The following is a 24,346-nucleotide window of genomic DNA, read 5'->3' as shown; positions in this document are numbered from 1 at the left end:
AGAATTTGGTGTGAGAAAAAAGAAAAAAGGCTGTAGCAACAGCGTGTCCTTAAGTGAATCTTTAAAAAATGTAACAGGTGAGTACCCGCTATCTTCAAAAAAGTGGACTGCCAGATATAATAATATAGGACTTTGTGCCTCGTATGAATGTGTAATCGGCCAATCCTAAAATCTTGCCGAACTATATAAGATCAGTGATACCTATTTAGTGGTTAAATATACAGTGCACTTGGAAAATGTGTGATAATATGCCATCCAAATATTAATATATCTCAAATGTAATTTTCACCTTGTGTAAAACCCAGACAATGATTATCCTACCATCTAGAAATCTCACCTAGAACCTTTACGTTATCCTATATCGCATAACCAGATCAGTCTTAACCTTCACATACTATAAATCAATTTCTACTTGGATTTTTAATTTTGACCAATTTCATACACAAAGTCTACAGTTATTTGAGCAGATATGTTTGTAGACAACAGAGGAACCACAAAAATGAAGATTATCTAAGTGATCTTATGTCATTTCATAACTTAGTACCTGAGCCATTTAAGATACCTCTGCCCATGCTTGCATATGGATATGTCAGTGTTAACCCTGGAAATTTTGATGGATAAATGCATACAACGTATAAGATAGAACAAGCCTCCTACTGAACTACAGCTACACTTAGCACTGATTTGCATATAAAAACATTGAGCTTAATTAATGTTTAACAAACTTTTAAATCGGCACTATAACCTAAATATTGCTGTTCCAAGAAACTAAAACAGCTATATATGACTGTTATCAATTTTGAGAGTTCCAATATACCCAGTTCGAGTGGAGAAACAGAAGGGATCTTTTAGCTGGTACTTCCCAGCAACCAATATAAACGTCAGTTGTTTCTCTAGTGGCTGTTCGTTTCTTTAACCAAACCAAATCACTGAGAGATAGTACATGCCCCCCCTGCCCTATTGATGCCAAATTTCCCAAGTTTCCAGCAAGGCCCTCTTAGTACCTCACTTATTCGGCAACTCAGTGCTTCAAAATTTCAGCAATTAAAGGGACATAATGCAGTTTATGCAGGTGAATTTATAGGGCAGGAAAAGAAAAAAGTCACAACTTATCTTTTAAACCCTTCTTTTTTTTTTTCCTCTGGTCCTGCGATATTTTTCTTTTGCTACTGTGTAGCCACCTGGGGACACAGACAGTTGTAAGGCTTCCTCTCGCCTCCTATCCCGGGGCAAGCACACGTGTCACGAGCCAAAGATAAAATGGTGTATACCGGAGCAGCTATGCGGTGTTATCCCTTGCAAGCTTCACTTGGCCCCGGGGTTCTGGGAGGTATGGTGGTATCTTTAGCCAGAATTTATATATCCCATCTAAGCAAGGGCTCCGTTAGAAGCTCAGTTAGATCCGTTAGGTGTAGTGTAGACTCTTTTCCTGTCTTTGTCTCCTATCCCAGGTCTGTTGATTATCCGAGGAGGCTATAACAGCCAGTCTGTTCTTTCTTTAGACACTGGGGTCCTGGGAGATCGTCAGCGTAGACTCATAGCTTAATGGGTCTACTCGTACCGTCTGTGACTCAGGCCAGCGAGTCTCTCGGCTTCTTTCCGACTTCCCGCTATCCAGACAACGTACCACAGCTTGAGGGGGATCCCCTCCAGTCCGGACCGAGTCTGTTGGCCAGAGCGTATACGCCACAGCGGCCGTGGAACAGCGTAGGGGTGCCTGTATGCCGATGGATCACTCAGGACGCCAGTTGCATGCGTCCCTTCAAGCACCTCCCACAAGCGGAAGTCAGCGCAATGGTTTAGCGTCGCTCAATTTATGTTTTATTATCATACAAATGTAGTTCTTTTCACACCTGAACCATCTAAAGAGAATATCCAAGAGAGATTTCTCAAGGCTCATATTCAGAGAACAGACCAAAACAGAATAGTTACTAAGTAAAACTGTCAGATAAATACAATTAGAATAGATACAGGACCATGGGTGTAACTAGGAAATACTGGACCCCAAGAAAAATGGAGGTCCTTCGCCCATACAATATAATCAGAATAGTTACAGGACCAAGGGTGTAACTAGGAACTACTGGACCCCAGGAAAAATGGAGTTCCCTCACCGATACCTTTTATTTAGCAAAGTTGGAAATGCTTTTGTGATTTGTATTGTATTGTTCCTAATATTTCACTTATCTGTTCTAAAAATTCTTCAAAACTGTAAATTTTATGTTGGTCCTTTGAAGAAATTTAAAAATTCTGTCTAACTCATGATGCTATAAAACCTACAGGAAGGACATTGCCAAACATTAGAGGGAAAAAGCAGCACTCTCAAATTTCATGAGTAGAGAGAAATTAGTGTTGGTCACAACATCTATTTTTATCTAGGTTCTCTAGGTTACACCCCCCACAAACTCTGTTGCAAAATATAATAATGCCCCAACTGGATGTATTCCAAGTATTTTGATATATTTCTTCAAGTGATTACATTACTAATTGGCACATCATACTAACTGTTCTAAAATATTAAAATTAAATGTGTGTAGGTTTTCAATTGATTCATATTCCTTCTATCTAGGTTATCAATGGTCCTATGAATTCCCCTAATTTGTATAAATAATATTTGCCTCCAGTAGCAAAAGTCTGAGAAATCACAAGATTGCTAGGAGCCTCAAGGTATTTGCCAAAAAGTGTCCCAAATTATTATTCATTCAATTCACAGACACAATAGTAAACTCATTTTGTAGGCTTTTCATTGCTTTAGCAGTATTTTTAATACAGTACTGTGTTCTTCACTTGTTTTTAGAGAGTTTCTCATACATCCCTGTCTCCCACAAGTCTTAATCTTCTGATTAATACAAAATATTATATATAATTTATAATCATATAGCAATGTCTAGTATTTATACACAGTGCATATCTAAAGAAAAAGGCATGAGATTGGAAGGTCCATGAATGAGTATGAACACTTGCATCTTACAATCCCCTATGTAAAGAAATTCTAAATAATCCACAGAATATATCTATATATTTTATAGTATCTATACTAATTTTTAATAATTATTTTTAGTATTTTATATGTAATATTTCAAGAACATTCTTTAAGATTACTAATTCTTTATGTGTGCTAACCCGACACCATGTTATAGCTATATCGGATAATGTCCACCCGACATCGCTAAATGCCGGCAGCATACGCTGTTGGCATTTAACATTGCACAAGCATTTCTAGTGGAATGTTTGTGCAATGCCTCCCACTGCACATTTGCAGTCACTAGCAGGGGGTGTCAATCATCCCGATCGTATCTTACGACCGCTGCTTCTTAACTTATGTTTCCGGCGTGGAAACAGCTGCATTTGCAGCATGTTAAATCGGCCCCATAGTACGAAACAAAAAGAGCGTTACACATATTTTACATTTTTATGTTCCTAACATAGATTTTTTTTTTAAATGCATTACTAATTATATATTTCTCTATATATCTAATAATGTTAATGTAAAATAAATATTCCTATATATTTATAGGAATAGATATATAGGTATATACAGATATATATATATATATATATATATATATATATATATATATATATATATATATATATATATATTTATGGTCTATGGGGAGAATAAGTTAACATAGTCGCAATATTTGAAGTCCTTTGGATAGCATGCATCGGGTTTTGCTCATGCGCAAAACGTTTTACTTTTAACTTGTAATATGCACGCTACCCGACACGTGTGAAAGCAAATGCTAAATACTGCTCCACTTTTTATCTAGCCCATAGTAAGAATACTAAATTGTAAAATTTAATCCGTAGATTGTGAGGTATATCAAATATCAGGCTGAGTTTGTAATACTGAAAAATATATACTTTATGAAGATGGGAGATAAGACTTCAGTGTGGATGAAACCCAAAATTTTTATTTCAAAATTTAGATAGCGCATACAATTTTAAACAACTTTTCAATTTACTTCTATTATCTGATTTGCTTCATTCTCTTGGTATCCTTTTTTGAAAATCAAACCTAGATAGGCTCAGGAGTAGCACTGCACTACCGGGAGCTAGCTGCTGATTGGTGGCTGCACATAAATGGCTCATGCAATGTGTTCAGCTAGCTCCCAGTAGTGCAGTTCTACTCCTTCAACAAAAGATAACTAGAGAATTAAGCAAATTAGAGAATAGAAGTAAACTGGAAAGCCGTTTAAAATTGTATGCTCTATCTGAATCACAAAATAAATTTTGGGGGGTTTATGTCCCTTTAAAGATGAAACAAAATCTATACACATTTGCCTTAATTGCATGCTGTATTTTACAGCACGTGAGAAACAGAATGAGAAGCATCAGCTGCCTTGTTTCCCAGGAAGTGGCACATTCTTGTGGCCGACAGAGTGGGGCTACAGATTTATGGTATAAAAAAGTAAAATTATGCTTTTTGGTAAAGTGAAATTATAATGAAAAAATGTCATTATCTCATTTGTTAGAGAATGTCATTTTATCATTATAGGCCCTGCAAATCTATGTGATTAACCCCTGCAAAGTGAAAAAACTAAATGTATGCTTACCTGATAAATTTATTTCTCTTGTGGTGTATCCAGTCCACGGATCATCCATTACTTGTGGGATATTCTCCTTCCCAACAGGAAGCTGCAAGAGGATCACCCACAGCAGAGCTGTCTATATAGCTCCTCCCTTAACTGCCACCTCCAGTCATTCGACTGAAGACAAGCAAGAGAAAGGAGAAACTATAGGGTGCATTGGTCACTGTAGTTTAAAAATAAAAAACACCTGCCTTAAAATGACAGGGTGGGCCGTGGACTGGATACACCACAAGAGAAATAAATTTATCAGGTAAGCATAAATTTTGTTTTCTCTTGTAAGGTGTATCCAGTCCACGGATCATCCATTACTTGTGGGATACCAATACCAAAGCTATAGGACACGGATGAAGGGAGGGACAAGGCAGGCGCTTAAACGGAAGGCACCACTGCCTGTAAGACTTTTCTCACAAAAATAGCCTCCGAAGATCAAAAGTATCAAATTTGTAGAATTTTTAAAAAGTATGAAGCGAAGACCAAGTCGCGGCCTTACAAATATGTTCAACAGAAGCCTCATTCTTAAAAGCCCATGTGGAAGCTACCGCTCTAGTAGAATGAGCTGTAATTCTTTCAGGAGGCTGCTGGCCAGCAGTCTCATAAGCTAAGCGGATTATACTTCTTACCCAAAAAGATAGACAAGATGCCGAAGCCTTTTGGCCTCTCCTCTGTCCAGAGTAGACAACAAACAATGCAGATGTTTGACGAAAATCTTTAGTAGCTTGTAAATAAAATTTTAAAGCGCGAACCACGTCAAGATTGTGTAATAGATGTTCCTTCTTTGAAGAAGGATTAGGACACAGTGACGGAACAACAATCTCCTGATTGATATTTTTATTAGATACCACCTTAGGCAGAAAACCAGGTTTGGTACGTAACACTACCTTATCTGCAAGGAAAATGAGATAAGGGGAATCACATTGTAAAGCAGATAACTCCGAAACTCTTCGAGCCGAGGAGATAGCTACTAAAAACAGAACTTTCCAAGATAAAAGCTTAATATCTATGGAATGCAAAGGTTCAAACGGAACCCCTTGAAGAACTTTAAGAACTAAATTTAAACTCCATGGCGGAGCAACAGGTTTAAACACAGGCTTGATTCTAACCAGAGCCTGACAAAATGCCTGAACATCTGGAACCTCAGCCAGACGTTTGTGCAAAAGAATAGACAGAGCAGAAATCTGTCCCTTTAAGGAACTAGCTGATAAACTAGAATCATCAATTGCAAAGAACAATTGAAAGAATGTACTTGCTTAGCACTCAACAGCAAATTTAGGGTAAATGGCCATGGATACCCAAGGTAAAGAGGCCCAAGAAAAGGCGAATTAAAACTTAACTTTTATTGATTAAATCAAAAAATAAAAAAAGGGGATTTTAAAATTTCAGCAGTGTGAAAATGGGAGAATGCAGCTCCAAAGGAGATTAATCTGGATAGTTCGTAGTATGTTCCCCAGGATATATTCACTCTTGAAAGGGGTTGTGTATAAGTAAATATATGTGTATATGTACAAATCTAGGATATAGCCCTCTAATATTAGGGACTTATATCACATTTCAAATGTAAGACCCCCTATTTCGAGTGTAATCCTCTGTGAGGAGAGGGTGAGTGATAATATTGGCATATAGGGAACCCTGATTACAATATCCCAATTGGTTATTACAATGTCAGAGTCTTGAAAATAAGTATGGTACTCTGAAATATCCTACAATTGTCTAATCACACCAAGATGAGTAGACACTATACCTTGCTGAGGTCTTGTATTAGTACTTCAGGGTGAACATAACTAATACTGATTAAACTTGAAAATTGTAAAAGTGCATTCAATAATATATTTATAGTGATCATATATACGTTCTATACCGGGTACTAGATATTTAACTTTATATTGCAGAATGACTCTGAATCCAATATCATATAAACTGCTTTGCTTCTAGTAGCATGACAAGTTGAGAAGTGATCTTGTATTGTTATTCAGAATAGAAATCATGCAGTACTCTATATTAGTACACGGTGGGTTCAGTTAATGAATTTATTATATTCCTGATAGTATTAAAAATGCCCCTCTGTATATAATACTAGTTCTATTTAAGTAGCAGTTTATTCATTGTAGTATTGCACTGTGCTTGTGCTCAACGTAGTAGTGTTTTAGATCTTTAATGAACAACTGATTACTACCTGTTCAGGTGGGTGGCTGCTATAAAGCAGCAACTAAAATGTCCGGATATTGTTAGAAATATTTTGCATTTATATAATCCACATTATAATGTAACAGGTACCTTTGTTCTTTACTGCCCCATGTACTGCGTGCAGTCCGCTTGGATATAGAAAAGTTAAGTAATAGCTATAAATATTACCACCCGTGTCTAGTCAGTGTGTTTGGTGCACAGTTGGCAGTTTCCCTTGTACTGCAGTTAAATACTAATCCAGGGTATTTATTCCATATAAGGATGTAGTAGGATCATCATAAAGCCAATATAAAAAACTCCGGTGTTAAAGTTAATATCTTTGGAATTACCATTTTTTTATAAATTAACAGGGTCTCTATATAATTGAAACCTAGAGAGATCAGAGCCGAACTTGCTCAAAGCTTTAATTTCTAATAAAGCACTCAAACACATATTCACACTGTTGTTTAAGTTAAAAAAGGACCTTTTGACAAAGCCTTTTTTGGCGAAACATGTCAGGGAAGCTGGAGAACATTCTCCTTTTTTAACATAAACAACAGTGTGAATATGTATTTGAGTGCTTTATTAGAATTTAATTTAAAACGGTATGTTTGTGTGTGAGTGCTACCTAGGGAGAAACTGAGCTGCCTGGTCTTAGATTGATCATTTTTACTAGTACCTTACGAATTAGAACCAAACATAGGCTTCAGTACGTGTACTTTAAATTAAAGCTTTGAGCAAGTTCGGCTCTGAAACTGCCAACTGTGCACCAAACACACTGACTAGACACGGGTGGTAATATTTATAGCTATTAATTAACTTTTCTATATCCAAGCGGACTGCACGCAGTACATGGGGCAGTAAAGAACAAAGGTACCTGTTACATTATAATGTGGATTATATAAATGCAAAATATTTCTAACAATATCCGGACATTTTAGTTGCTGCTTTATAGCAGCCACCCACCTGAACAGGTAGTAATCAGTTGTTCATTAAAGATCGAAAACACTACTACGTTGAGCACAAGCACAGTGCAATACTACAATGAATAAACTGCTACTTAAATAGAACTAGTATTATATACAGAGGGGCATTTTTAATACTATCAGGAATATAATAAATTCATTAACTGAACCCACCGTGTACTAATATAGAGTACTGCATGATTTCTATTCTGAATAACAATACAAGATCACTTCTCAACTTGTCATGCTACTAGAAGCAAAGCAGTTTATATGATATTGGATTCAGAGTCATTCTGCAATATAAAGTTAAATATCTAGTACCCGGTATAGAACGTATATATGATCACTATAAATATATTATTGAATGCACTTTTTTCAAGACTCTGACATTGTAATAACCAATTGGGATATTGTAATCAGGGTTCCCTATACGCCAATATTATCACTCACCCTCTCCTCACAGAGGATTACACTCGAAATAGGGGGTCTTACATTCGAAATGTGATATAAGTCCCTATATTAGAGGGCTATATCCTAGATTTGTACATATGCACATATATTTACTTATACACAACCCCTTTCAAGAGTGAATATATCCTGGGGAACATACTACGAACTATCCAGATTAATCTCCTTTGGAGCTGCATTCTCCCATTTTCACACTGCTGAAATTTTAAAATCCCCTTTTTTTATTTTTTTATTTAATCAATAAAAGTTACGTTTTAATTTGCATTTTCTTGGGCCTCTTTACCTTGGGTATCCATGGCCATTTACCCTAAATTTGCTGTTGAGTGCTAAGCAAGTACATTCTTTCAATTGTTCTTTGCAATTGATGATTCTAGTTTGTCTCTTCCAATGTACAGCACCTAAGCCCCCAAGTATATTTTTTGATATTTCTCACATTCAATGAGATTAGGATAAATAGTGGGACACAGCAACTGTAGTGCCGTTGTCTTTTGTCTCTTCTTCTTCTCAACTAGCTGATAAACCCTTCTCCAATCCTTCTTGGAGAAAAGATAATATCCTAGGAATCCTGACTGTACTCCATGAGTAACCCTTGGATTCACACCAATGAAGATATTTACACCATATCTTATGATAGATTTTCCTAGTGACAGGCTTTCGCACCTGTATTAAGGTATAAATGACCGACTCGGAGAAACCACGCTTTGATAAAATCAAGCGTTCAATCTCCAAGCAGTCAGACGCAGAGAAATTAGATTTGGATGGTTAAAAGGACCCTGAAGTAGAAGGTCCTGTCTCAGCGGCAGAGTCCATGGTGGAAAGGATGACATGTCTACCAGATCTGCATACCAAGTCCTGCGAGGCCACACAGGAGCTATCAAAATCACCGAAGCTCTCTCCTGTTTGATCTTGGCAATCAGACGAGGGAGCAGAGGAAACGGTGGAAACACATAAGCCAGGTTGAAGGACCAAGGCACTGCTAGAGCATCTATCAGTGCTGCCTTGGGATCCCTGGACCTGGATCCGTAACAAGGAAGCTTGGCGTTCTGACGAGACGCCATGAGATCCAGTTCTGGTTTCCCCCAAAGTTGAATCAACTGTGCAAATACCTCCGGATGGAGCTCCCACTCCCCCGGATGAAAAGTCTGTCGACTTAGAAAATCCGCCTCCCAGTTCTCTACTCCTGGGATATGGATAGCTGATAGGTGGCAAGAGTGAATCCCTGCCCATAGAATTATCTTTGAAACTTCCAACATTGCTAGGGAACTCCTTGTTCCCCCTTGATGGTTGATGTAAGCTACAGTCGTGATGTTGTCCGACTGAAATCTGATGAACCTGACCGCAGCTAGCTGAGGCCAAGCCTGAAGAGCATTGAATATTGCTCTTAGTTCCAGAATGTTTATCGGAAGGAGTGCCTCCTCCTGAGTCCACGATCCCTGAGCCTTCAGGGAGTTCCAGACTGCACCCCAGCCCAGAAGGCTGGCATCTGTTGTTACTATTGTCCAATCTGGCCTGCGGAAGGTCATACCTTTGGACAGATGGACCCGAGATAGCCACCAGAGAAGAGAATCCCTGGCCTCTTGATCCAGATTTAGTAGAGGGGACAAATCTGTGTAATCCTCATTCCACTGACTGAGCATGCAGAGTTGCAGCGGTCTGAGATGTAGGCCGGCAAACGGCACTATGTCCATTGTCGCTACCATTAAACCGATTACTTCTATACACTGAGCCACTGAAGGGCGAGAAGTAGAATAAAGAACACGGCAGGAATTTAGAAGTTTTGACAACCTGGCCTCTGTCAGGTAAATCTTCATTTCTACAGAATCTATCAGAGTTCCCAGGAAGGAAACTCTTGTGACAGGGGATAGAGAACTCTTTTCTTCATTCATTTTCCACCCATGAGACCTCAGGAATGCCAGAACAATGTCCGTATGGGACTTGGCAATTTGAAAATTTGACGCCTGTATCAGAATGTCGTCTAGGTAAGGGGCTACTGCTATACCCTGTGGCCTTAGGACCGCCAGAAGTGACCCCAGAACCTTCGTAAAGATTCTTTGTGCCGTAGCTAACCCAAAGGGAAGAGCTACAAACTGGTAATGCCTGTCTAGGAAGGCGAACCTGAGAAACCGATGATGATCTCTGTGTATCAGAATGTGAAGATAAGCATCCTTTAAGTCCACGGTAGTCATATATTGACTCTCCTGGATCATAGGTAGGATGGTTCGAATAGTCTCCATTTTGAAGGATGGGACCCTGAGAAATTTGTTTAGGATCTTAAGATCTAAGATTGGTCTGAAGGTTCCCTCTTTCTTGGGAACCACAAACAGATTTGAATAGAAGCCTTGCCCCTGTTCCTCCTTGGGAACTGGGTGGATCACTCCCATAACTAGGAGGTCTTGAACACAATGTAAGAATGCCTCTCTCTTTATCTGGTTTGCAGATAATTGTAAGAGGTGAAATCTTCCTTTTGGGGAAGAAGCTTTGAAGTCCAGAAGATACCCCTGGGACACAATTTCCAATGCCCAGGTATCCTGGACATCTCTTGCCCAAGCCTGGGCGAAGAGCGAAAGTCTGCCCCCTACTAGATCCGTTACCGGATCGGGGGCTGATCTTACATGCTGTCTTAAAGGCAGCAGCAGGCTTTTTGGCCTGCCTTCCTTTGTTCCAAGCCTGGGTAGGTCTCCAGACCGGCTTGGACTGGGCAAAATTTCCCTCTTGTTTTGTATTAGAGGAAGTTGATGCTGCGCCAGTCTTGAAGTTTTGAAAGGCACGAAAATTAGACTGTTTGGTCCTTAATTTGTTGGACCTATCCTGAGGAAGGGCGTGACCTTTTCCTCAAGTAATATCAGAAATGATCTCCTTCAGTCCGGGCACGAATAGGGTCTGCAGAGGTGTTCAAGCTTAAATTTAAATGTAGACATATCAAAATCAGGTTGAATTATCTTCCCTGAGTCAGAAAAATCACCCACAGATAGAAGCTCTCCTTCCTCAACTTCTGCATATTGTGAGGGGATATCAGACATAGCTACTAAAGCGTCAGAGTGCTCTGTATTTTTCCTAGCCCCAGAGCTGTCTCGCTTTCCTTGTAACCCTGGTAGTCTGGACAATACCGCTGTAAGGGTAAACGCTATGGGCGCGCTAGATGTACTTAGCGCCTCTTGAGCGGGCGTCCCTTGAGCGGGAGTCATAGGTTCTGACACGTGGGGAGAGTTAGTCGGCATAACTTCCCCCTTGTCAGTTTCCTCTGGTGATAAATCTTTTAAAGCCAGAATATGATCTTTATAACTTATAGTAAGATCAGTGCATTTGGTACACATGCTAAGAGGGGGTTCCACAATGGCTTCTAAGCATAATGAACAAGGAGTTTCCTCTATGTCAGACATGTTTAACAGACTAGTAATGAGACCAGCAAGCTTTGAAAACACTTTAATTAATGTAAAAAAGCAGAATATAAAAACTGGTACTGTGCCTTTAAGAGAAAAAAACAAACATAGAAACTGCAAAACAGTGAAAAAAGCAGTTAACTTTATGAAATTTTAACAGTGTATGTACTAGGGTAAAATAGCATTGCACCCACTTGCAAATGGATGATTAACCCCTCAGGCTCAAAAACGAAGCCAAAAAACGGTAAAACTGTTATAACAGTCACAGGCAAACTGCCACAGCTCTACTGTGGCTCCTACCTTCCCATAAAACGACTTTTGTAGGCACAAAAACCCTTTACAGAGGTCCAATATGTCAGGGGACTCCTTCAGGGAAGCTGGATGTCTCAGAATTGAAAAGTTACTGCGCAATTAGAGCGCGAAAATAGGCCCCTCCCACCATGCACTGAAAGTCAGAGGGCCTAAAAAACTACTCCTAGGAGTCAAATAACAGCCATGTGGAAAAACTAGGCCCCAAATAAAGATTTATCACCCTTAGTAAAAAACGTTCCTTATAACACATGTAAACGTTTCACATACTAAGCTATTAGAGCAATTAAATCACTGCAATCAGGCTTACCTCAAATATATCAGGCACTGTCAGCATTTTCTAGACTTCTTATTATCTCTCTAGAAAAAAATATACTGAACATACCTCAAGGCAGTTGATTCTGCAGGCCGTTCTCCCAGCTGAAGTTTTTCCCATACTCTTCAGTTATGTGTGAGAACAGCAGTGGATCTTAGTTACAACCTGCTAAGATCATCAAAAACCTCAGGCAAAACACTTCTTCTAACTCCGGTACCATTTAAAAACAACAAACTTTTGATTGAAGATAAAATACACTAAGTCACCACATCTCTCTATGCTACTTCCCTTGTCGAGAACTGCAAGAGAATGACGGGAGGTGGCAGTTAGGGGAGGAGCTATATAGACAGCTCTGCTGTGGGTGATCCTCTTGCAGCTTCCTGTTGGGAAGGAGAATATCCCACAAGTAATGGATGATCCGTGGACTGGATACACCTTACAAGAGAAAGCGGACTATAATCGTCCTCTAAACAAAATGTTGATCTCCTTGATTACATACTTTTTTCACTTTATGTAATCAGTAACTATGCAGTCAGATTATTGTGCCACTTATAAGTTTATCTGTAAGGGTGACCTTTTGTAATTAGTCTTATATAATTATCAGTCTTTTGCATGTTTTAAGTGATAAAAAGGGAAATGTATTAAAGATCTGACTAATTCCCTTGTAATTAGCACAATATTTGATGAGTAAATTTGTTTCTGAATATACTGTTTCCACATATAATGTATGTGTGTTCTATCACAGTTATTTACACCTCTAACATTGGTGAAAACATCTTTCTCTTTAAATAACTTAATGGCGACCCAAAGACTTTGGCTAATAATAGCAGAACACAGTCACTGCATTAAAAAGGTACTCTGATAAAAAAAAAAAAAAACATAACATTGCAGGGTCCTTTAGAATGGGGTCTCCTGATGGAAATTACCTGTGGTGGGGAAGTCGCTTTTGGGAAGGTTCTTTAGATTCCTTATGGTAGTGAATGTGTTGGGGGTTTGATGGTAGGTGGTGAAGGAATCATAGTACCATGGGGTATTGACAGTTAGGGGCTACATTTACAGATTTAAGAAAAAAAAAATGTAAGGAGGTATTTTCTGCTGGATGGTAACAATTAGTTATAGAAGGCAAGAGCATGTGCATTTAACACCTACCCGAAATGAGCCTGACAGGATTAGCACTACATAAAGGGGCCTATTTATGAAGATGCAGGCGGACATGACTCGCTGTAGCGGATCATGTCCGCCCGACATCGATAAATGCCGACAGAATACGCTGTCAGCATTTATTATTGCACAAGCATTTTGTGTGAAATGCTGGTGCAATGCCGCCCCCTGTAGTTTCACAGCCATTTGGCCGCTAGCAGGGGTTATCAATCAGCCAATCGTATTTGATCGGGATGATTGCTGTCCGCCACTTATGTTTCCGGCAAGCCCTGAAGGCTCGCGCGGAAACAGCTGCATCCGCAGCTACAAAAATCGGTCCCTTAGAATCCAGTGCTTAGCTTGTTAAATCTCTACATAGCACATAATACAAACCTGGTTCTTGTCCTTGTGATATCTTTGTGAGACTGCATTTCAGGATACTGGATAAATAGTCTGCTCCTTTCACCTCCTCTGAGCTGGCTCCTTTCCCTTTCCACATATAGCCAGAGTTGTTCTTCAGTTTCAACACAAATGCATCATTTGAGTTTAATAAAGCAGCATCTGCCTCAACCTGTAATAAAGTAAATGTAGATGTGTGTCTCTTACATTACATATTACTAATAACTATACCATTTATAATCAGCAGTTCCACATTTAAAAAGAAAGAACATCCAGACAAACATAAATAGAACAAATCATTTTGTCTCGTTTGGTTTGCTCTTATTTCTTTAGTGTATTTTTTGCAAGAGTCTTTGAGTGCCTATTGAATTAAATTGCTGTTCTAAGTATGCTTTGTTATTTTGGGAAAAAAGGGTCTCAGATGTTCGAATTAATTAGTTCATTTATTGTTATATATTTAAAACAAAACTGGAGGAGAATTTGGAAATTGCATCTTCAGTAATACATTGCATCATCTGAAGGTTGACTAGAAATGTTTGAACAGTATTGTTTCAATTTAAAGGGACATACAACCCCATTTTTTTCTTTTAAGATTCAAATAAAACATACAATTTTAAACAACTTTCCAAATTACTTTTATTATCAAATTTGCTTCATTCCCTTGGTATCATTTGCTGAAGGAGCAGCAATGCACTACTGCGATCTAGCTGAACACATTTAAGACTAGATTACAAGTGGCACGCTAATGTTAGTGTGCACAATATAAAAATATAATAGGTGCATTAATTAGCGTGTGTTTTACTAATTTAAAGTAAACGTATTTGCTTGCACGCAATAGAATATAACGTGCATCAGGTTAGCCTGCCAGAAGGCCTTGGGGCCGATTTATCGGTCAATCAGCCTTAATGCAGCTGTTTCCGCGCGAGCCTTCAGGCTCGCCGGAAACAGCAGTTAAAGGGACACTGAACCCAAATTTTTTCTTTTGTGATTCAGATAGAGCATGAAATTATAAGCAACTTTCTAATTTACACCTATTATCAAATTTTCTTTATTCTCTTGGTATTTTTATTTGAAATGCAAGAATGTAAGTTTAGATGCCGGCCCATTTTTGGTGAACAACCTGGGTTGTCCTTGCTGATTGGTGGATAAATTCATCCACCAATAAAAAAGGGCTGTCCAGAGTTCTGAACCAAGAAAAAAGCTTAGATGCCTTCTTTTTCAAATAAAGATAGCAAGAGAACAAAGAAAAATTGATAATTGGAGTAAATTAGAAAGTTGCTTAAAATTGCATGTTCTATCTAAATCACAAAAGAAAAAAATTGGGTTCACTGTCCCTTTAAGAAGCAGCGATCTTAAGACCGCTGCTCCTTAACTGGTCTGCCGCCTCAGCAAACAGCAATTAGCCCGATCGAATATGATCGGGTTGATTGACACCCCCTGCTAGCGGCTGATTGGCCGCAAATCTGCAGGGGGTAGCATTGCACAAGCTGTTCACCAGAACTACTTGTGCAATGCTAAATGCCGACCTGCATTTAGCGATGTCGGGCGGGCATAATCCGCCCAGCGGATCATGTCCGCCCGAAATATGATAAATCGCCCCCCTTGCATAAAGTTTTGGGGACAAAATAAAAGTTGCACCAAACACAACATAAATACATTAAAATATACTGCTACACTCATATAAACACTATCTGATAAAACAATAGTTAAATAAATATTCATAAAAATATTTATAAGGGTTCAAAGGTATATAGTATATTGCCATGTATTTGACTGCAAAAGGCTAATATATATATATATATATATATATATATATATATTTATATATATATATATATATACACGTGTGTCTAAATAATAATTCCATAATAACATTTAATTTGTTTTACTTACTGTAAATATTTAACATTTCAATGTTTTTCACATACAGGGCGATATGGTTGCTTTGAGCTCTATGCTTCACCCGAATACAAGTGGTGTTTTGACATGCTCGTGCTCGATTTCCCCATAGACATCAATGGGGAGAGCCGGCAAAAAAAAAGCCTAACACCTGCAATTGCCGAGCGTAAAGCTCCGTAACGCAGCCCCATTGCTGTCTATGGGGAAAAAAATGTATGTTTAAACCTAACACCCTAACATAAACACTGAGTCTAAACACCCCTAATCTGCCACCCCTAACATCACTGCCACCTACATTACACTTATTAACCCCTAAACTGCTGCCCCCGATATCGCAGACACCTACATTAAATTTATTAACCCCTAATCTGCCGCCCCCAATGTTGCCACCACCAACATAAATTTATCAACCCCTAATCTGCCGCCGTCAATGTCGCCGCCGCCACTATACTAAAGTTATTAACCCCTAAACCTCTGGCCTCCCACATCACTAATACTAAATAAATATATTAACCCCTAACGTAACCCTAAGTCTAATCCTAACCCTAACGTAACCATAACACCCCCTAACTTAAATATAATTAAAATAAATCTATATAAAACCTACTATTAATAACTAATTCCTATTTAAAACTAAATACTTACTTACCTGTAAAATAAACCCTAAGCTAGCTACAATATAACTAATAGTTACACTGTAGCTATCTTAGGTTTTATTTTTATTTCACAGCTAAGTTTGTATTTATTTTAACTAGGTAGACTAGTTAGTAAATAGTTATTAACTATTTACTAGCTACCTAGTTAAAATAAATACAAAGTTACATGTAAAATAAAACCTAACCCGAGTTAAACTAACAACTAACATTACAATAAAATTAAATCAATTAAATTAACAAAATACATTTATCCAAATTACAAAAAATAATAAACACTAAATTAAACAAAATAAAAAAGAAATGATCAAAAATAAAAAGGAATTACTCCTAATCTAATAGCCCTATCAAAATAAAAAAGCCTCCCCCCAAAATAAAGAAACCCCTAGCCTACACTAAATGGTCCTTAAAAGGGCCTTTTGCTGGGCATTGCCCCAAAGAAATCAGCTCTTTTACCTGTAAAAAAAAACAAACAAACATCCCCCCAACAGCAAAACCCACCACCTACACAACTAAACCCCCCAAATAAAATCCTATCTAAATAAACCTAAGCTCCCCATTGCCCTGAAAAGGGCATTTGGATGGGTATTGCCCTTAAAAAGGGCATTTAGCTCTTTTACATTGGCCAAAACCCTAAGCTAAAAATAAAACCCACCCAATAAACCCTTAAAAAACCTAACACTAACCACCGACGATCCACTTTACAGTTTTTGAAGACCGGACATCCATCCTCATCTAGGCGGCAGAAGTCTTCATCCAAGCGGGCAGAAGTCCTCATCCAAGCCAGCAGAAGTCTTCATCCAAGCGGGCAGAAGTCATCATCGAAGCCAGCAGAAGTCTTCATCCAAGCGGGCAGAACTCTTCATCCAGACGACATCTTCTATCTTCATCCATCCGGGGCAGAGCGGGTCCATCTTCAAGACATCCGGCACCGAGCATCCTCTTCTTCTGATGGCTTTCGAACAATGAAGTTTCCCTTTAAATGACGTCATCCAAGATGGCGTCCCTTACATTCTGATTGGCTGATAGAATTCTATTTTGATAGGGTTATTAGATTAGGAGTAATTCGTTTTTATTTTTGATAATTTCTTTTTTTTATTTTGTGTAATTTAGTGTTTATTATTTTTTGTAATTTAGATAAATGTATTTTGTTAATTTAATTTATTTAATTTTAACCACCGACGATCCACTTTACAGTTTTTGAAGACCGGACATCCATCCTCATCTAGGCGGCAGAACTCTTCATCCAAGCGGGCAGAAGTCCTCATCGAAGCCAGCAGAAGTCTTCATCCAAGCGGGCAGAACTCATCATCAAAGCCGGCAGAAGTCTTCATCCAAGCGGGCAGAACTCTTCATCCAGACGGCATCTTCTATCTTCATGCATCCGGGGGAGAACGGGTCCATCTTCAAGACATCTGGCGCGGAGCATCCTCTTCTTCTGATGGCTTTCGAAGAATGAAGTTTCCCTTTAAATGACGTCATCCAAGATGGCGTCCCTTACATTCCGATTGGCTGATAGAATTCTATCAGCCAAAAAGGAATTAAGGGGGAAAATCCTATTGGCTGTTGCAATCATCCAATAGAATTGAGCTTGCATTCTATTGGCTGATCCAATCAGCCAATAGAATGTGAGCTCAATCCTATTGGCTGATTGGATCAGCCAATAGGATAAAGGATCAATCCTATTGACTGATTGCAACAGCCAATATGATTTTTCCCCCTTAATTCTTATTGGTTGATAGAATTCTATCAGCCAATCGGAATGTAAGGGATGCCATCTTGGATGACGTCATTTAAAGGGAAACTTCATTCTTCGAAAGCCATTGGAAGAAGAGGATGCTCCGCGCCGGATGTCTTGAAGATGGAGCTGCTCCACGCCGGATGGATGAAGATAGAAGATGCCGTCTGGATGAAGACTTCTGTCCGCTTGAATGAAGATTTATGCTGGCTTTGATGAGAACTTCTGCCCGCTTGGATGAAGACTTCTGCCGGCTTCGATGAGGACTTCTGCCCGCTTGGATAAAGACTTCTGCCGCCTGGATGAGGATGGATGTCCGGTCTTCAAAAACTGTAAGAGGATCGTCGGTGGTTAGTGTTAGGTATTTTTTAAGGGTTTATTGGGTGGGTTTTATTTTTAGCTTAGGGTTTTGGGCAATGTAAAATAGCTAAATGCCCTTTTAAAGGCATTGCCCATCCAAATGCCCTTTTCATTGCAATGGGGAGCTTAGGTTTATTTAGATAGGATTTTATTTGGGGGGTTTGGTTGTGTAGGTGGTGGGTTTTACTGTTGGGGGGTTGTTGTTTTTTTTTTTTTTTTACAGGTAAAAGAGCTGATTTCTTTGGGGCAATGCCCAGCAAAAGGCCCTTTTAAGGACCATTGGCAGTTTAGTGTAGGCTAGGGGTTTTTTATTTTGTGGGGGGCTTTTTTATTTTGATAGGGCTATTAGATTAGGAGTAATTCATTTTTATTTTTGATAATTTCTTTTTTTATTTTGTGTAATTTAGTGTTTATTATTTTTTGTAATTTAGATAAATGTATTTTGTTAATTTAATTTATTTAATTTTATCCACCGACGATCCACTTTACAGTTTTTGAAGACCGGACATCCATCCTCATCTAGGCGGCAGAAGTCTTCATCCAAGCAGGCAGAAGTCCTCATCGAAGCCGGCAGAAGTCTTCATCCAAGCGGGCAGAACTCATCATCGAAGTCGGCAGAAGTCTTCATCCAAGCGGGCAGAACTCTTCATCCAGACGGCATCTTCTATCTTCATCCATCTAGGGCAGAGCGGGTCCATCTTGAAGACATCTGGCGCGGAGCATCCTCTCCTTATGATGGCTTTCGAAGAATGAAGTTTCCCTTTAAATGACGTCATCCAAGATGGCATCCCTTACATTCCGATTGGCTGATAGAATTCTATCAGCCAAAAATGAATTAAGGGGGAAAAAATCATATTGGCTGTTGCAATCAGCCAATAGGATTGAGCTCGCATTCTATTGGCTGATCCAATCAGCCAATAGAATGCAAGCTCAATCTTATTGGCTGATTGGATCCTCATTTAAAGGGAAACTTCATTCTTCAAAAGCCATTGGAAGAAGAGGATGCTCCGCGCCGGATGTCTTGAAGATGGAGCCGCTCCGCGCCGGATGGATGAAGATAGAAGATGCCGTCTGGATGAAGACTTCTGTCCGCTTGGATAAAGGTTTCTGCCGGCTTGGATGAGGACTTCTGCCTGCTTGGATGAAGACTTCTGCCGGCTTCAATGAGGACTTCTGCCCGCTTGGATGAAGACTTCTGCCGCCTGGATGAGGATGGATGTCCGGTCTTCAAAAACTGTAAGAGGATCGTCGGTGTTTAGTGTTAGGTATTTTTTAAGGGTTTATTGGGTGGGTTTTATTTTTAGCTTAGGGTTTTGGGCAATGTAAAATAGCTAAATGCCCTTTTAAGGGCAATGCCCATCCAAATGCCCTTTTTCAGGGCAATGGGGAGCTTAGGTTTATTTAGATAGGATTTTATTTGGGGGGTTTGGTTGTGTGAGTGGTGGGTTTTACTGTTGGGGGGTTTTTTGTTTGTTTTTTTACAGGTAAAAGAGCTTATTTCTTTGGGGCAATGCCCCGCAAAAGGCCCTTTCAAGGGCCATTGGCAGTTTAAAGTAGGCTAGGTTTTTTTTTTATTTTTGGGGGGCTTTTTTATTTTGATAGGGCTATTAGATTAGGAGTAATTAATTTTTTTATTTTTGATCATTTCTTTTTTTATTTTGTGTAATTTAGTGTTTATTATTTTTTGTAATTTAGATAAATGTATTTTGTCAATTTAATTTATTTAATTTTATTGTAATGTTATGTGTTAGTGTAACTCAGGTTAGGTTTTTTTTTTTACAGGTAACTTTGCATTTATTTTAACTAGGTAGCTAGTAAATAGTTTATAACTACTTACTAAATAGTCTACCTAGTTAAAATAAATACAAATTTAGCTGTGAAATAAAAATAAAACCTAAGATAGCTACAATCTAACTATTAGTTATATTGTAGCTAGCTTAGGGTTTATTTTACAGGTAAGTATGTATTTAGTTTTAAATAGGAATTAGTTAGTTATTAATAGTAGGTTTTATTTAGATTTATTTTAATTATATTTAAGTTAGGGGGTGTTAGGGTTAGGGCTATGTTAGGGTTAGGTTTAGGGGTTAGTAGGTTTATTATAGCGGCGGAGTGGGCGGACAGCAGATTAGGGGTTAATAATATTTAAATAGTATTTGTGATGCGGGAGGGCAGCGATTTAGGGGTTAATAATTTTATTATAGTGGCGACAATGTCGGGGAGCAGCTGAATAGGGGTTAATACATTTTTTAAGTGGCTGCGATGTCCGGAGCCGCAGATTAGGGGTTAATAATTTTATTTTATTATTTGCGATGTGGGAGGGCCTCGGTTTAGGGGTTAATATGTAGTTTATGGGTGCTAGTGTACTTTGTAGCAGTTTAGTTATGAGTTTTATGGTACAGCTTTGTAACGTAAAACTCATAACTACTGACTTTCAGATGGTGGTACGAATCTTGTAGTTATAGGCTGTACCGCTCACTTTTTGGCCTGCCAGGCAAACTCGTAATACCGGTGCTATGAATGTCCCATTGAAAAAGGACTTTTTTTAAAGTGCGGTACTGGCGTTGCGTGACTGACAAAAAAGTGTGCGGTACACCTATACCTACAAGACTCATAATAGCAGCGGTAGGGAAAAAGCAGCGTTATACTCATAACTCAAAACTCGTAATCTGGCTGTTTGTTATTGAAATATAAAATATAAATAGTATTTATTAGAAAGTATTATTTAATAAAAAGAAATAATCCATAATATATATATTACAGAATTGCAGTAAGTAATAGTAAGACGTACACATGTGATTCTGCTGAATAAGTTTAAATTTCAACAATGTTTACTTAAAGGGACATAAAACCCAAAACTCTTCTTTCATGATTCAGATAGAGCATTCAATTTTAAACAACTTTCCGATTTACTTCTATTATCACATTTTCTTGTTATTCTTTGGTGAAAAGCAAGGATATAAGCTCAGTAATGTTATACATTAGCAAGAGCACTAGATGGCAGCACTATTTTCTGTCATGTAGTGCTTCAGGCATGCGCAGGCTACCTACCAATGTATCTCTTCAACAAAGAACAACATGAGAAAAAAGTAAATTTGCTAATAGAAGTAAATTGGAAACTTTTTTAAATTGTATTTTTCTATCTGTATAACAAAAGAAAAAATGTGGGTTTCATTGTCCTTTAACAAGTTTACTGGCCCAGATTCAATAAAGCTTGTTAATAAAATTAAAATTTAACCAGGTTAAAATGTATTTGTACCTGTTCCTCGTTAGAGAATTGAGTGGCAAGTTCAGCTGTTTCTCATTGGTTAACTTCCCTCTACATAGCACCACTTCAACCATTAAAGGGACATTATTAAACAGTTGGGTACAACTACAGTAGCATGATTTCTACTTACCATGCTATTATTTTCCCACCTGTACCTTCAGCTCTCTTTAAAGCCATTCTCTTATTTTAACGTATTATAGAATCCTGCTGGTAAAGCTCGGCATTCGATACTGGGCGCCGCCATTTTGTATTTCACTTATTGTTGCATCCTGTGATAGGAGCAGTACACTTTCACAGATCTGCTTTTTGAAAGCCATACCTTTCACTTTAGTTTAGCGCACATAATGGAATTCTTATTCACAGGTGGCCGGAATATCACTATTATCTATTGTTAATTGTGAAACGTCACTTGTAGATTACCGATTGGTTAATCACTAAGCTGCATGATTATATAGTGATTCTTGGGTCACCTCTGCATTAGATGATTTTTCCTCTTGAGAAAGCCCAGCTATTGCGTGGGCAAAACGCGTTGAGGTCTTTTATCCCTCCTCAGATTCTGTAGACTTAGTGACACAGCAGACGCTGACTTGGGAGAACTTATTGGAATCAGTAAAGATTTGGACTGTAGGAGAACACCAAAGCGTTGTTATGAAGGATCGCTAGAAGGAATGGATGTGCATTTTTATATATGCTTTTATACCGTTATGTCAGTAAGTGCATTTTATACATGCACACTTTTGTTGTTAATAAATTATAACACTTAGTGTTGGGATGCGCTGTTGTTTTTTCTTTGTATTGGCACATAATAGAGAACACATTTTTGCAGTTTTTTGCACAGTTTAAAAGTTACATAACAAATATAGGCTCCAAGATCCCAGATGGTGCCCAGTGTGAAGATGTTGAGCTTCACTAACTAATACTTGTACGGGGTTCAAATAAGAAAATAATTTTGAAGACAGCTGCAGGCACAACAATAAAAAAAAAACAAAAAAACAATAGCATGGTTAATAGTAACCATTAACTAAAATGAATGAGTGAGCGCTAACAACTTAAAAGGCTAAGTAATCAGTTGGGTGAGATAGATAAAAATCAGTTTAATACAATGATATAAAACAATCTAAATAATACAATGATTCAGTAAAAACAATTTTAAAACCTACATGGATCCATGGGGACAAATAAAAACACATATAAAAATGCAATGTGCGTTCAATACTGTATAAAAGAATGAGTAATCACAGCATAATACAAACAAGTCTCACAACAGATTGATAATACTTGTGTGCCGATTGAGACCTAGTTAGTGGTCACAAATCCATAATTCGTCTCCAAATGGGAGGTTAACACATGGGTTAATAAAATAAACATAAACCAGTGAAACAACGTGTAGAAAATGAGTGAAAAAATGTGCAAATAATGTGATAAAAATGATAAGTCACTTGCTGTCCAAAATTAGTGTCCAAACATGATAAGGTCCAAATTAAATTATCCAGTGTTGGTAATAAACTTATGGTGCAAAAAGCAATTCTTAGAAGCAAAAAAGTGAAAAAAACAAAAATGTGTAAACGATGATTCAAAGAACAAAAAATATAAACAAGGTCCAAAATATCTTCTAAACCTGTGGAAAAATGAAGAAATAATAGTGCAATAACGTTTATACAATCCAAATAATAATTAGAAATGAGCTCACCAGTATGTCAACGCGTTTCGGCCTTCCTGGCCTTTATCATGTCTTGATAAAGGCCAGGAAGGCCGAAACGCGTTGACATACTGGTGAGCTCATTTCTAATTATTATTTGGATTGTATAAACGTTATTACACTATTATTTCTTCATTTTTCCACAGGTTTAGAAGATATTTTGGACCTTGTTTATATTTTTTGTTCTTTGGATCATCGTTTACACATTTTTGATTTTTTCACTTTTTTGCTTCTAAGAATTGCTTTTTGCACCATATGTTTATTACCAACACTGGATAATTTAATTTGGACCTTATCATGTTTGGACACTAATTTTGGACAGCAAGTGACATCATTTTTATCACATTATTTGCACATTTTTTCACTCATTTTCTACACGTTGTTTCACTGGTTTATGTTTATTTTATTAACCCATGTGTTAACCTCCCATTTGGAGACGAATTATGGATTTGTGACCACTAACTAGGTCTCAATCGGCACACAAGTATTATCAATCTGTTGTGAGACTTGTTTGTATTATGCTGTGATTACTCATTCTTTTATACAGTATTGAACGCACATTGCATTTTTATATGTGTTTTTATTTGTCCCCCATGGATCCATGTAGGTTTTAAAATTGTTTTTACTGAATCATTGTATTATTTAGATTGTTTTATATCATTGTATTAAACTGAATTTTATCTATCTCACCCAACTGATTACTTAGCCTTTTAAGCTGTTAGCGCTCACTCATTCATTTTAGTTAGTTTTTATCCCAAGTCCACTAGGGGGCTCTTGTCAGTGAGCTTAAGGCATCCTATTACTAGCGCTCGGTATACTACATATATTTCTTTTAATAGTAACCATTATATTGTAGTTGTACTCGGGAGTTTAATGTCCCTTTAATGATAAGGCATTACAAAAACAGTCTACTCTAACGTGTGGAAAGGGAAAACTCAAAAGTTGAAGAAAATAAATAAATAAAAAAGAAACAACCTCTTCAGCTTTGATATAGTGAAACCCG

At 37.9% G+C, this 24,346-nt stretch overlaps 1 protein-coding gene across 1 annotated transcript in view; it reads right to left on the bottom strand.

The window, feature by feature from the left end:
* SCIN (scinderin) overlaps positions 1–24,346 on the bottom strand; it is a 295,360-nt gene that overhangs the window by 19,529 nt on the left and 251,485 nt on the right. Inside the window, exon 12 of the mRNA XM_053714105.1 lies at positions 13,724–13,901. Within this exon, the coding sequence (XP_053570080.1) occupies positions 13,724–13,901 (178 nt within the window). The remainder of the gene's footprint in view (positions 1–13,723; positions 13,902–24,346) is intronic.

This window comes from Bombina bombina, chromosome 5, assembly GCF_027579735.1.
Source record: "Bombina bombina isolate aBomBom1 chromosome 5, aBomBom1.pri, whole genome shotgun sequence".
Classification (NCBI taxonomy): domain Eukaryota; kingdom Metazoa; phylum Chordata; class Amphibia; order Anura; family Bombinatoridae; genus Bombina; species Bombina bombina.
The sequence above is the reverse complement of the archived record's forward strand: the minus strand, read 5'-3'. Positions and strand labels throughout refer to the sequence as shown.